The sequence below is a fragment of the Malurus melanocephalus genome, unplaced genomic scaffold (genome assembly GCF_030028575.1).
Source record: "Malurus melanocephalus ecotype Western Australia unplaced genomic scaffold, MMel_1.1 scaffold_84, whole genome shotgun sequence".
Classification (NCBI taxonomy): domain Eukaryota; kingdom Metazoa; phylum Chordata; class Aves; order Passeriformes; family Maluridae; genus Malurus; species Malurus melanocephalus.
Genome location: NW_026623316.1, coordinates 2,421,229 through 2,436,371, shown reverse-complemented (window position 1 = coordinate 2,436,371; position 15,143 = coordinate 2,421,229). Strand labels below are relative to the sequence as shown.

Below are 15,143 nucleotides of genomic sequence, written 5' to 3'. Positions count from 1 at the left end.
CCTTCCCTTCTTTCCCTTTCCTTTTCCCTTTCCCTTCTCACAGTTTTATGGGCACGGGGGTTGAGTCAATAGACACATCTCCCACCCCTCGCCACTAGACAGGAATTCCTGATGCATTTACAAACCTGCCACTGGACTTTCCTAGTCGTTGGCTGGGTCCCTTGAAWCACAATTTGGAACTGCTGGCCCTGGTTTTGCTAGGATTTCATTTCTCGTGCTCCTCAAATGGCAAGAGCCATTTTGGGCCACGAGCTTTGTTCACACAACTCTTTCCAAGGTCACTGGAAGGGTCACATTCCTAAAACACCACACATCTCATCCAAATGGATGGCCAGACACACTGAAGTTGAAGCAAATATCTTATGATCTAAAGCAACAGAGTTTTTATCTGATTCGTACTGTGGGTGCTTGGGACCAGACATTCCTTGGCACAGACTATTCAGATAGCTGGGTGTTGACCTTCTAAGTACTTTTTTTTTTTTTTCTCTTCGCTGACATTTAGAAATGTTTTTCCTTTATAGTAGTGAATTTATATCTGTCTTCACTGGAATGCACCCCAACAGASAGCTTCTTCTATCCATACAGCACAAATTAATACATCTGTATCTCTACCACCTGCAGCAATCCCATAGCTGACTTTGAGCATTGCAGGATATTAATTTCAGCTGCAGGTTTTACGTTTAAGCGAGTATCCTACTTCCAACTTTCCCTCTTCTTATCCCAGCCCCCTTGCATCTCATGGCACTCCAAGAAGAAATGTGTGTTCCTTGACCTTTGCATGATGTAATCAGATTTTTCTTTGTGGCATTATGGTCTGTCATCAGGTCAAACAGACAGGAGACAGATCTAAACCAGAGTTGCTTGTCTGCACAAATCCACAGCTTTCAGACTGGTAGTGAAAAACCAACCAGGCAAAGTCTGCAACTTTTGTGTGCAACATGCAGTGGGTAACAGCACTGCCAAGAGCCCAGAAAATGGACTCTGGTCCTCCTGGAGCAGGCTTTGCTGCTTGCTTCCCTCAGGAAAAGGACCAGAGTCTGCCATGTGAAAGTAGAGGAAAGCACTAACATACAGCTTCTACCTATTGCTTTCCAGGATTTAACAAAAATATATCCATTTTGAAGAATAAGGGACTAAACACTTCACTAAAAGCACTGTTTGAGAAGGGTTTGGCCTGAGCTGTTCCCACAACAGTTCACAAGAGGGGCTRTGATCACCAGCTGCATTAGTGACAACAACTTAATGGAACTAAGCTCACTACTTAATTATATTAATTGTCACACCTGGAARACTGCAAATAGCACAGTGCCAGGCTTTTGAGCTGAAGAAATACCTACTTGAAACTGAATCGGAGTGTTTTGGTAGAAGCAGAGATGATCCTGCTAACTCCCACSATTTCAGGGGTTGGAAGTCCAGCCACCTGTTACCACTGTGTAAAAATTTCCATGCAATGGAAAGTAAAACATTCAGGTGAGAGAGCAGGGAAACAGCAGGTTTTTTTTTGAACATAAAGAAATCTAAGATTATTCCTTTTCAGGAATCTATTTTTTCTTTTAAATATGCTATATATATATATATATATATATATATATATATATGCTTTCATGTCTGCTCCTAAGTAGAGACCTTCATCATTCTGTGACATCCATGTAGGCATACACTTGCATCTCTCCAGCAGAGAGTTTGGAGTTTAAAGAAATGTGCTGTTCTTGGTTATTTCAGGTGCCATTCTGGAATTCATGAAGCTGTGGAAGTGCAGTGTTGAGGTCTTGAAACTAAGACAAGCAAGAGGTCTCAAAGCTGGTTTTGCTCCATTTGCTTGGYTTTGTCTTTGACAGTCTTGTTGTGCAGAAGATTTGCAAAAAGAAATAATCAGCCAGTATTCTGTCAGAAGAGTACTCTTCCTTAAATACAGGACAGTTGAATTTTCCTGGAGGGGATTAACTGTGTTTCAAAATGAGAAAGATTATTTGGTATTTTCCAGTTGAGGAATACATGTTTTTTTTTCCTTTCAATACATGTTCTTTTTTTTCCTTTCTTCAGTTGAATCCAGCAATATTTTTAATAATGAAATGTGAAAACTTTAACACAAATCTTAAATAATCAGAAACATTTACTATTAACTGTCTGAAATGAGCTACCCCGGGATCAGATCAGAGCTTGTTAATGGAGGTGCAAAAGAGGGTTTTCYTTCCTCTTCAACAGTTTTGTAACTTGCAATGTTGTAGTCTTAGCACTTTGCTAAGACAGAAAGCTCTAGCCATTAAACGAAGCAAACTAATGTCAGTTACCTGTCAAGTATTTCTACCGCTATTTATGTCAACAGAAACAGTATTTTGCAAGCATTTAGACTAAACTTTCTATAAAAAAAGGAAGGGAAGAGCAGTGAGATAAAAATGTTCTGATAACCTAGTTAYAGCAAAAAAGAAGTAAAGTTGGCAGGTTCTTATATGACAAGGTTATAACACTACCCAATCGTTCTGCAAATTTAATAATCATATCCTTTATTCATTTATTCAGCATCTTGGCTTAAAGCTGTTTTCTTCTGATCTATTACTTGCTTCAGCAGGCMATGGAACAAAGCCCATTTCATAGCTTCAACCAGTTTGGGGCTGAACATCTTAGTCACACATGAAATAAATGTGTGATTGAAATCTAAACTTGCTTTGGAAACTGGATAAATTCAGGCCATAAAGAAAGATATGCTGGGTTAAAGAACTTTGATAAAATCCTGTCTGCGGTGAAAAGGAGAAATAATTATGTCTGCATCAGATATCTGCTTTCTTAGCTCAGAAGATGTAATTCACACATCACTTAGAGTTTTGTCCTTTTAAAAATAATATATAATTTTGTTTGAAAATAAGAAAAAATTCTAAGTTTGGGGTTTTTTGTTGTTTTTCAATAGAACCTGCTTTTCCTTTTGATACCTTCAACAAATGAGGGAATCATAGGGAGAAAAATAGTTCTGTATAATTTTAAAAAGAAAATACCAAGTGTAAAAAAATTCCCTTTTTGCTTAATTGACAACAGGAAGAAATGGTAACTAGTGYCTAAGAAATCTTTCTTGTATTGATAAAGAACATTATTCTCAAATCAGAGTTCACCCTGGTGACAACCTAAGAACTTCGAGCAGATTTCTCAGGGTAGAAGCTGGCCAAGCAAAACCTAAATTTCTTGTAGCAAAAACATTGCAGATGTGAACAGTATCGATGTGAACAGTGTAACACAGAATAATCATGCACTGAGTCACACTGGGGAGGTGCAAGATTTTTACTTAATTAGCAACAGTTTGGTCTCTGCAGACTTACTTGTTGAACTCTGTTTCAACAGGCTGTGTATTGCTTAGCAAAAAAGCTGTGTTAAATAAGAATACTATTTCTCTCATCCTTTGCTTCTCAAAGCTTTTTGGTTGTCACTCTCCGGCACACATTTGCATTGTGTGTTGCATTTCAAAGGGAGCAGAAAGGCAGTCACCAGAGCAATGGCTTTGCCACTGGGTTTGCATTTCAAAGGAGAAGAACAATTTCCCAGATTTGCTTCAAAGCAGCCAGTCCTTGTGCCTTTGCATTTCTTGTGTGCTCTGTTGAGGACAGCCCAGTGCTACCAGGAGCACTGGAAAATACTCRTTTGGTCCCAAGGTAAAGAGCACTTCACACAACTGTAAATCTTTCGCCTCTCCCCTGAGAACGGAATGGGTCCTTGTGAGGTTGCAGGTTGTACAAAGCAAAGCTCACGCTGGCTGTACATGAAGCAGAACCAGGAAGGCTCAGCCTGTCTCCCAGGAAATTCTGCCGATGGCTACTGTGAATCCAGACAGCCCATCTCTCCTAACTATTTATGTTTCTGCTTATCCATCAATACTTTTTGACTATGTGTTCATAAAAATATTTCAACRATTTTTCCTTATTGCCCTATTTTGTGTCCCAGGCTCACAACACACACAAYTGGTTTTATTAGGATGAACCTGGAGCTAGCTCAGGCAGGCATGTCCTGGAGCACAGGATCACACCAGGGCACTCCGGGGAGTTTGCATAAACCGGCAAAACCTCAATGTTAGTGGGATCCCAGCCCTCTGATCATGGAGAGCTGAAACTCTGAGGGACAGTGGCCATCCCCCCAGATGGACAACAGCAGAGCACGAGCAACCAGGATAAGCAGCCAGGGCATCTGCTCACTCTGCTCCAAAACCAGCAGCTGAGAYCCAACAACAAAACCATGGCAGGGCCCCACGGAAAGGTTCAACAAGACAATGTGCTCTGTTGTACTCACTGCTCCCACAGCAAATCAATAAAGGGGTGCTGGAAGATAAACTCGGGCGCAGTGACCCCATGAATCCGCACGGGGTGTGTGTCACTGTCCTCTGATCGCAGCAGGAACACTCCCTGTGCCTGCCCGGTGCTGGCCAGTGCCTCTGGAGAACTGGCTGGGGCTTGGAGCTGGCCAGCCTGCCTCTGTGCAGCCTGACAGAMTACAAAAAATAATCTATCAATTGAGAGGGAATTAAGGCATGTGGAGAACAAAAAGAATCTGCAGAGAAAAATCTTACCGGTACATCCTTTTCTCTCTGGTGTCTTGAAAATACATTTTTCATCCTTTTTTCATGCCTGGAAAAAACCAAAGTGCTCTGAAATAAAATAGTGCAAACCTAGTACTATACATGATTTTTTTTCTCATAACAAGTCCCAGTCTTATCCTTTTTCATCCTTACTTTTCTGTCTCAATAGTTCTGTAAAATGAACTCTATAGTCATTTTTTTAAAAAAGATAAATCAACACTTTGGGTTACATTTACTTTTTGTAAGGGTTTGTCAGTTTCCCTGTAAGGCAGGAAGAAGTTGTAATRAAACCAGCATGAATGATTTCACTTCTGCATAAATATTCTGGAGTGTCAGGRTGTACCTGATACATAGCGTCTTCTAAATAAGGGAAGAAGTGAAAAAATCACCTCAAMTCTGTGTCTTCTGACCTTCCTAAAAATGTCACGAATAGTCAAGTAACTTTCCAGAAAAAAAGATACATGCACATAAGCACAAATATATATACCCAAGATGTCTATATATAGATAGGTTCTGTGAGAAATTAAATGTTTTTCCTAGCCAAGTAGTTAGTTCAAACTATTCAAATGAATTCTCAAATGAACTCTCAATTTTTAATCATCATTCATCACTTACCTTGGTAAGGTAATACTCCTTGAAGGAGTATTTATGAGATTATTTCTCAAAAGAAGCTTTTTTTCTTCCAACAGTTTATAGTGTTTTTGTGGCATGCTATAAAGCAAAGGATGATGACTCATTTAAGTAATTTTGCACTGCTATAAATTCTACCCTTGGAAGTTATACCACAGCTGTCTTTTTAAGAAAGGATGTATAGAAATAAAGACAACATTTATATTGGAGATGAACATGTTTTAAATCAACTAACACAAAGTGTAAAAATAATCTTTAAATTAATTTAATTTAAATATTTTTAAATCTTTGTTTCAAACAGGAGCAAAGTAATTTTCACATTATATCATATAGGAAGAAAGTGGGAGAAGCACGCTGCACATTCCTCTGTTTTAGCCCATCAGGTTGAAGTGGGCTACCAACCCCAGAAATAATTCTGAACAATATTCCAAGTTGTTCTGTGGGTTGTCCATGTTTAGCAGCACCAGTGGGAGCCTCCTCTGCCTGCCTGCCTCCCTTCCTGGCTCAGCCACCCATGCAGAATGGTCACCCATAGTGTCTGAGGAAGAAAATACTTATTTTTCCTGTCTTCTGAATTTTTTTTTTCCCCCACCATGTTGAATGTTTTCTCTTCTACCTAGGGCATTTTCTTTCCACCTTCATCTGATAGGTTTAAATATAGCTCTGTTTTTGTTTTTTTCTTCCTTTATTCATCACTCAGACTGAACAGAGGAGCAGAGGATAATGCTGCTGTAGTTGTTTTCTGAGAAAAGAGCTGTTGTTTTCTGAGAAAAAAGCAGGAAATCCACCAGCTGCATGAAAGTTGAGGTGATACAGATATGACAGAGCAAGAGAGAATTTCATTAGGAAAAACAATTTTTGAGACAAGTATTTTTTATGGTGTTTGAGCCCTCCACTTCTCTCATGCAAATGTGGTAGAAGACAGGAGGAGTAAAAGTGTTAAGAACAAGGACTGAGCCTGTCAAATCAGGCAGGCTTGCTAAAACAAATGGATCCTTTTAGGCTAGGTTGGATTTGCTCARTGCAATGTTTATAGCTGGGCAATAAATACACAGAAATCTTACTATTTTGCCAAGGAGCTGAAAATATCCTTCAGGCCAAGCCAAAGACACTTCTTTCTAATTTGAGACTCCAGTGCAAACTGAAATTCTCTCTCACACAGATGCACCATTTTTTTTTTTCTGAACCTCAAAAAAAGTTTTCAGACATTTGGCGCTGAGCAGGAGCTGAGCCAAAGACCACAAACCATCTCAGGTTTCCCCTGATGGCAAACACACTGGGAAACACCAGACAGCTCTGCATTCATTGCTGATGGAGTACTCAGAATATTCCTCACAGCCCTTTTCAAGTGCTTCCTCACACACCCTTCTGTCTGTTTTACTGTATTTCGATCAAAGAACAAACCTGTCATTTATACMTTTGAACAACACTCTTGAGGATGGCAGCCAAATCAAAAGCTTACTCATAAGGGGCAGCTCTCTATTAAGGGGCACTGCAGCCCCCATCTGCCAGCCTGACAGAGATGCAGGAGATCTGTGCTGCCTGCCAGGAACTACGATCCATGATGCTGCCAAGAGAGCACCCCAAAATGCCAAGAAATGCCAAGTACCAGCTACTACTTTTTRATGTGGGTGCAAAGGATGCCACAAGGCAAAAATGGGCAGGATCAAATATGGCCATAAAGCCCTGGTGAGGCAAGTGGAAAATACCAGTGCCCAAGTCCTCTTCACCTCTACTACCAGCTGGAAAAACAGAGACAGCCAAAATCAGAGGCATAGTGCTGATAAAGACCTGGCTTCCCAATTGGTCCCATTGAAGAGCTTTTGGCTTTTATGACAGTGGGTTGTGCTTTAATGATTGCAACCTGTTAGGGAAGAGTAGGGTCCACCTGTCCAAGAGCAAGAGAATCTKTGGCAGCAGGCTGGCCCTTTGGCAGCAGGCCATTCAGTTTGGTGAGACAGGCTTTACACGGAAGGACTGGAGGAAAGGGATGCACTGTGTCCCAGGTGGCAACACTCCTGCCACTGCTTCCTGCTGGGGAGTAGGTCACATCAACATKAGGAAGAACTTAAGCTGAGAGTGGGAAAGCACTGGAACAGGCTGTCCAGGGAGGTCCTGGGGTCTTCGTCACTGGAGACATTCAAAACCCACCTGGATGCTCTCCCATTTCTCCCTGGCTCTAGGTGAATGCCCTGGCTTCAACCAGGGCAGGGTTAGCTTTTATTGCTGCCAGGAGGGGCACAGCCAGGTTATTCTATACCAGCTCACACCCTGCATAGAAGGGACAGAAGGGGCAGGGKTTTTCACTGAGGTGTGCAGGGTGTGCCCTCAGGTGGCAAGGGCACCAAGCAATCCATGTCAATCATTTGCCTATCCTGTACACTCTTAGTATTGCTGTTGTTGCTGTTTATTTTCTTATTCCATTGCTGTTTCTAGTAAGTTCTCATCTCAGCCCRTGATCTTCACCTCTTTGTSCCTCCAGTTCTCCTCTCCATCCCACCACAGAGGGGAAGGAAGGGAGATGCCCCACGTATGKGGTGTTTCAGTGGGAACACTTAATTGAGGAATATCACTCCTAAATCATGTCAGTGACCCTGCCTCGGCAGGAGTGCTGGATTAGATGTTCTCCAGAGGTCCCTTCCCACCTCAACTAATTCTGGGATTCTGAGAAATTCTGCTCTTGATTTCAATACTCCTGCTTTCCCAGGAATGCCAGCATGCCTCTCCTAAAAGCGTGAACACACATCTATTGGCTGCTTTAACTGCACWCGCACAGCTCACAGGAGATTCCCTGTGAATTCAGCTCTGTTGCTTGCAGGTGCACACAGAATGGTCTGAAGGCAGCAACCACCAGAAGATGGAACTTTAAAAGGTCCTGCAAACAACAGTGTAAACACTGAATGAAACAGATTTAGGCAGTGACAATTGTAGAGAATGCAGGTCCACCCAGTCCGAGGTCTTTTGGAGAGCTGTTGAGGTTGGACAGCTAAGCACCATCTGCTTCSTCTGTTGGGAATGGGTAGGTTCCCATGAAAATATGCAAGAGCCAAGTTCCTTCTGGATGCACATTTTCCTTCCCTGACTGAAGAGGGAAGCTCAGCCAGTCAAGTTCCTAACATCAGCATCTTAAGTAAAAGCTTGGCAGTCAGTGCAAAGTAGACTCTTAAGTTCCTTCTAAATCAGAGGTACTGGTATATGGGCAGACTTGAGAAACAAAGCAGTGCTTTCTCCCTGCAAGTCATCTGCTGTCATGTATTGTAAGAAAAATTATTTCAACCAGGGTAGTCCAGAGCTGCGTTGTAATAACRTGAATGACTAAAATATGGTATTTTCAGCTTTTATTAAAAAAAACCCAAGACATCATTTTTACATTTCAGAGTATTTTCAAACAAGGCCTTTTTGTTAAAGCTTTAGTTATCTAAAAGGTGTCTACATAATTCACACCTGCAATGAAGCTTTGCAAGTCACACCATAGTCACCAAACAGCTATATTGCACAAAGATCCACACAATACCACACCATTTTTAGCTTAGTCTACATTGTAAAGTGCTGTTTCATAGGGAGACACTTGAAAAAATAATTATCTGGATAGGCAAGTACTGCTGAACTGTATTTCTGAAAGCTGACACTTCCATGGTAGTGGAAMAATATCACAGCGTGTTGTCAGTGCCTCTTGACAGTGTGTTTTTTATTTAATAAGCTGGAGTAAGCACCAAAGAGTACTGTCTGGAATGCATACTRAGTATTCAAGTAACACCAAAAGCCAAATCAATTTTTAAACTCAGAATGAGATAAATACAAACAGATATATCAAAAGGTAGATAAATGTTTAAAGTAGCATCAGTTTCTGTCCGGTAGAGTAAGTAATTGCATAGCAGAACACATTGTAAATTAATTTAAAACTGCAGTAGAAAAAAAGCCCCTACATTTTTTATTTCTTGCTTTTATAGTCTCAAACCAGTAATCTTTTTCAAATCAATGAATCTGAGACCCTGTCTTCATATCTATGACAGAGTGTTCCATTTAAGAATATTTCCATGAAGTAACAACAGGTCTGGTGATTTAAATCCAGGTGCTTATAAAAAACCTAAATGTGGAAATGTGGAGTGCTMATCATGCTAATCATAACATAAACTCTCTAATTTAGACAAGTTTCTGAAACACAGGACTCAAAAATGAAACCTTTCTTTGCGGAAAGAGATTTAGTCTAGAAACACCAAACCAGAAAGTTCAGCCCTACAATCTATAGCTTTAAGCTGATACTTGTTTTGGTAGATGAACTGACCATTGCCAATTATACAAGGGGAGAAGTCACAGCTACTGAAGTGAGAATCCCTTCTCCTGGGTCTGTCTGACTGCTGTGCTCACACGTGCAAGATCATGACTCACCGACTCAACGGAGTATACTAATGTAAGAGTTTTCAGTGCTTGACTTGTGGTTTAATAAATATTGAAGGGGGAAAAATAAGTGGAAGGAACAAAAAAAAAMCCTTAACCACAGAGACATCTGCTGAGTGTCATTACAACTTAGTTTGTTCCAAGACCTGGAAAAGCAAATAAACAAAGAAATTGTCATATTTGTGCTACCGATGAAACTATTTGGGAACATCCAMGCCTAAAAGTGACAGAAGAGCTGCAGAGGGCCCACAGAACTTAGTGACTAGGTAAGCAAGCATTATCAACAGTGGCAAATGCAAAACAGCACRCCAGCTGGGGAAAACCCTCTGTGCACAGCTAACTATCAGGACTGCATGAAAAACRCCGCAGAAGAAGCTTCATCATCAGCCCACGATTGGGTATCAACCAAAAAGCAGACAAATATGGTTTTAGGACTACAGAAAGAAGGGAAACACAAAATTTTGTCATCCTTCACAGCAACARTGTTTTATGGACAAACTGTTCAGTCAGCCTCAGCAGGTGAGAAGAGAGCAATGGCTTCAACCCAGCAAGAGGGAAGAAGAAAGGGAGGGAATGACAGAAATGAAAGGCTATGATGATAACCACCTAAAAGAGAAGAAATTACCAAAAGGCTAACTAGTAAGGGACAATTGCCTTTTCTCCTGCAAGAGAAAATTGCAAAAGACATCCCCCATTTCACACCTGCTGCCTGGGACTTTTCTCACACAAGTGAGAAGTGTTTCTCACACAACTCACACTGAATCTGTGGAGTGCAATTCCACACAGCCTTATCAAGACAGAAACATTTGCAGGTGAGATCCAGACAAGCAGCTGCCCTTGCTGAGCCTTTCTAGCCCCCAAAGGGCTGTCATACTCAYGCTGGCACAGACAACCATTTCTGACAATTTTTCCTGACAGAGGTCCCTGTCAGAGGCTTAGGAGGAAGGACACTGGGAGGGGTGGACTCCARGTCAGATCAGTACAACAGTTCAGACAGCAAAGCCCGTGGAAGTTTTGCATTATGACCTACATTCACATAACTGTATTGTGATTTTCAGGTCCCATTTCACAGCTGTACAGCTGCATACATGTACTCGGCATATGTCACACACATTCATCAAGATGCAACGCTATCCCCAAATTAGAGAGCATATCCCCAAATTAAAAAGCATATCCCCAAATCAGAAAGCACCAAGTACTTATGAGAAACATCCTTCACTTCAGATCCTTATTCTTCCACAAGTCAACAGTACAAAGCACTGTTTTATATATAGGATTCTATAAAGAGAGGCAGCCCACCTCCATTYCCAGCAAGATCATGTAAGAGATCCTCCTGGAAGACAAAACTTATGGAAGACAAGAAAGTGATCAGGGACAGCCAAATGAGTTCACCAAGGGCCAAGAGTGCCTGACTCACCTAGTGGCCTTCTGTGACCAAGTGACTGCACCAGTGGATAAGGGAAGAGCCAMGAGATACCTGTACCTGGACTTCTGTAAGGCCTTTAATAGGATCCCCCACAACATTCTTACYTCTAAACTTGAAAAAATAGGGGTTTAATTGAACAGACTGTTCAGCAAACAAGGAATTCGCTGGATAGCTCCAGCCAAAGAATGACAGTCAACAGCTCAATGTCCAAGCAGAAACCAGCAAGGAGTGGTGTCCCTCAAGGGTCTGTACTGACACCAGTGCCAATGTGGGTTTCTTGAGGTTCCCCAAGAGCACAAGATCCTGCACTGGATCCAGGAAATCCCCAGTATCAATACAGACTAGGGGATGGAGAGCAGTTCTGCAGAGAAGGACYTGGGCATCCTGGTGGATGAAAAATTGGCCATGAACCAGCAACGTGTGTTTGCAACATAGAAAGCATCCTGAGCTGCTCGTTGGCCATCAGGGCAAGGGAGATGATTCTCCCACTSTGCTCTACCAAGAGCCCACCTGGAATACTGGGTTCAGCTCTGGGGCCCCCAGTACAGAGTGGTTCTCGTACCAAGTGGTACCAGACGGGAGGCACAAAAATTGTTARAGGGCTGGAATACCTCTCCTACAAAGACATATTGTGAGAGATGGAATTGTTCAGCATGAAAAAGGCTCCAGAGAGACCTTATCATGGCCTTTTAATATATAAAAAAGGGATTTAAAAGAAAGATGGGGAGAGAGAGAGAGAGAGACCTTTTACCAAGGCCTGGAAAAGCCGGACAAAGGGCAATGGTTTTAAACTAGAAGAGGTTAGATTTAGGTTGGATATAATGAAGAGATTTCTACCAATAAGGGTGGTGAGACATTGGAGAAGGTTTCCCAGAGAAGCTGTGGATGCCCCATGCCTGGAAGTGTTCATGGTCAGGTTGGATGCAGCTCTGAGCAACCTGGTCTAGTGGAAGSAGTCCCTGCCCATACAAGAGGGGTTGGAACTAGATGGTCTTTAAAGGTCCCTTCCAGCTCAAGCTGTTCTGTGGTTCTAYRATTCTGTGGAAAAACTATTATGTAATATGATTTTTAAGGAACTGAAATTTGAAGGGAGACATCCTTTAAGGCAGAAATTAGGTCTCAAAACTTAATCAGTGCATATTTAACATTCTCACTAAGAAAAATCCAAGCTGCTAGTAGATTAAAAAAAATAATGTACAAAAGCAAGTATTAAAAGAAATACCTGATTTTTTTTTTTAATTCATGTATGATTACTCATATCAGTAACTCATTTSCTTTTTCCTAAATACCAGGTATTATTATTCACACATGCAAACATTTCTGATTTTTKACTCCAAATTCTGACATTTAAGGTACAATTGCACTTTCTTTTAGATAGCTCATAGTAAAAGCCTGGAAGRTTAAAGAAACTTATCATTATGACACCAACTATATGACACAGTGTGTCAGAACTCGAGTTTTAACTTACAATCACATTAAGGGTATACAACATGCAATCAGATTCAAGTTTACCTTCATCATTCCAAGTATAACTTAAACGTTCAACACCATTTCTGATTTCTTCCTCTTTTATACTGTATTTTTTTAAATGCTATTTTAAAGTACTGAAAGGCCCAACTGGTGCTCAGTGGTTAACTGGAAAGCATTCACAGTTACCCCACAGAAGCATTCAGGCAGATTTCTTATGAGGAGAATGGCAATCACATACTGTCAGCTTTGACCTCATTAAATACAAAACTGACTTTGTATGGATTTAAGTTAAACAAAAGGCAGATTTCTACCCTGAAGAATAAATTTTGGTTGCTAGTCCTGAAGAGTAYATTTTGGTTGCTAGCCAGACTTCTTCCCTGCTTCCCCCAGGAAAACAAGTCAGTGGAGAACAGCATTGCACAGATCACAAGAAAGGCAGGAGAATTCCTMTGGCGCAGGAAGCGCCTGGACCATTTATTTTAAAAAAATCACGGCCCAGAGGCTTGTGAGCAACACGTAGGTAAAATGCAATCAATCAGGACTTAAAACTAAGGTAGAATTCTTCTGCTTTCATTTTCCACCTCAGAAGAGCGATGGGAAAGGATCCCTGCCCTAGATGCCATCGTGGTACTCCCTGTACTTGGCGGTGACGGGCTCCTCGAGGCGCACGGCCGCGCCGCCCATCAGCGCGAACGCCGGGTACATGAGGCCGGAGCAATCCACCTCGCACTCGTACAGGCACTTCATACGGCCTGCGTCGTAAAACCCCACCCTGCCTCTGTCACAGTCGAGGCAAATGCCCAGCGACGACGGCAGGGGAAGGATTCTGCTCGCTGGATCCTTGGGAGCCGCAGGTGTGGCAGGGATGAAGAACTTCTTCATGCCCAAAGTGACCAGCGTGCAAGGCTGCGATGAGTCAAAGAAGGCGTCTTCGCTACCACTGTCATGGCCGCTGTCTTGCTCGTATCTGCAATGGAGAAAAAGCACGTGCTTTCGCCAAATTCTGAAGTGGGACAAGCGATGTGAACTGGASGAAACGTTTTTTTCTAAGGCAAGCAATACCACATGATCACCCAAAAAACTTTGTGGAGTAAAAAAATCATAGAATATCCTGAATCTGAAGTAACCACAAACAACATCAAAATCTAAGCCCTGGCCCTGCACAGGAAAACCCCAAGAGTCACACCACGTGCCTGAAAGCATTGTCCAAACACCTCTTGAGCTTTGTCAGCCTGGTGCTGTGACCGCTYTTCTGGGGGGGCCTGTTCCAGTGTCCAACCACCCTCTGGGTGAAAAACCTTACCTAATATCCAGCCTAAACCTCCCATGACATTTTTATGCCATTCCTTTGAGTCCCGTCAATGGTAAAAAAGAGAAGAGGCCAATGTCTGACTCTCCACTTCCCCTCAGTCTCCTCTTCCCCAAAGTGCACCTCAGTCATTCCTGCAGGGCTTCCCCTACAGACCCTTCAAAATCTTAATGGCCCTCCTCTGGWTGCTCCTCAATAGCTTAATACCTTTCTTAAAATGTGGCACCCAAAACTGCCCCCAGCACTGGAGCTGAGGCCGCCCCAGGTCAGAGCAGAGCGGGACAATCCCCTCCCTTGCCCGGCTGGCCATGCTGGGCCTGATCCCCCAGGACACGGGTGGCCCTCCTGGCTGTCAGGGCACTGCTGGATCATGGTCACCTTGTCATTGACCAGGACCCCCAGGTCCCTTTCCTGCACTCATTTCTGCTCTCCAGCCTCTCATTGCCCAGTCTGTACATCCAGGGTTATCCCATCCCAAGTGCAGAATGCAGCACTTTTCCCTTGTTGAATTTCACATGGTTGGTGCCTGCTCAGTCTTCTCATTTGTCCAGGTCTCTCTGCAGGGCCTCCCTGACCTCGAGAGAGTGGACAGCTCCTTCCTGTTTTGTATCTTCCATGACCTTGCTTAGTAACCCTTCCAGTCCTGAATCCAAGCCATTTATGATGATGTTGAAGAGCACAGGGCTAAGAATGGAACCCCTGTGGAACCCACCAGTGACAGWTCTCCAGTCTGATGTCACCCCATTCACTGCAACCCTTCGTGCCCAAACCAAGAGCCAGTGAGCAACTCCCATCCCATGGTGTGTTTATCCAGCTGTGTGCTGGACAGTTTTTCCAGAAGGATCCTGGGAGAGACACCATTGGTCAACTCAGTGGGTAACCTTTGTCATGTAAGGAAAGTAAGTTTTTCAAGTAGGACTTTCCCCTGGGACTGTATTGTCCTTCAGGTGTTGTTCAGTAATTCCCAGATTAATCTCCATAAATTTACCAGACACTGAAGGGAGACTGACAGTCTGGCCTGTAGTTACCAGTGTCATCCTTCCTGCTATTCTTGAAAACTGGAACATTTGCCAGCTTCCAGTTGACTGGCACCTCCAAAGACCATTGAAACATCAGAGGTGTCACAGTTACATCAGGCAGCTCAGTACCCTAGGATGAATCCCATCAAGTCACACAGACTTATAGGGATTTGGGTGGAACATCAAATCCTGCCCAAGTTCGGGGTTGGCTGGGAGTTTATCATTCTCACAGTCGTGGTCCTCAAGGTCTGGAACCCCCAAAGCCCACCACTGGTGTTGAAAACCAAGGTCAATAATACATTAAATATCCCCGTCTTGTTTCTGTCCCTGTTAGTG

At 42.6% G+C, this 15,143-nt stretch overlaps 1 protein-coding gene across 2 annotated transcripts in view; it reads right to left on the bottom strand.

Annotated features, from left to right (window-relative positions):
• Positions 1-8,526: 8,526 nt before the first annotated feature.
• The window catches only part of TRIM36 (tripartite motif containing 36), a 33,350-nt gene continuing 26,733 nt past the window's right edge, over positions 8,527-15,143 (bottom strand). For both annotated transcript variants that reach the window (XM_057367780.1, XM_057367779.1), the window contains exon 10: positions 8,527-13,446. In XM_057367780.1, coding sequence (XP_057223763.1) covers positions 13,092-13,446 — 355 coding nt within the window. In that variant the 3' untranslated portion in view covers positions 8,527-13,091. The remainder of the gene's footprint in view (positions 13,447-15,143) is intronic.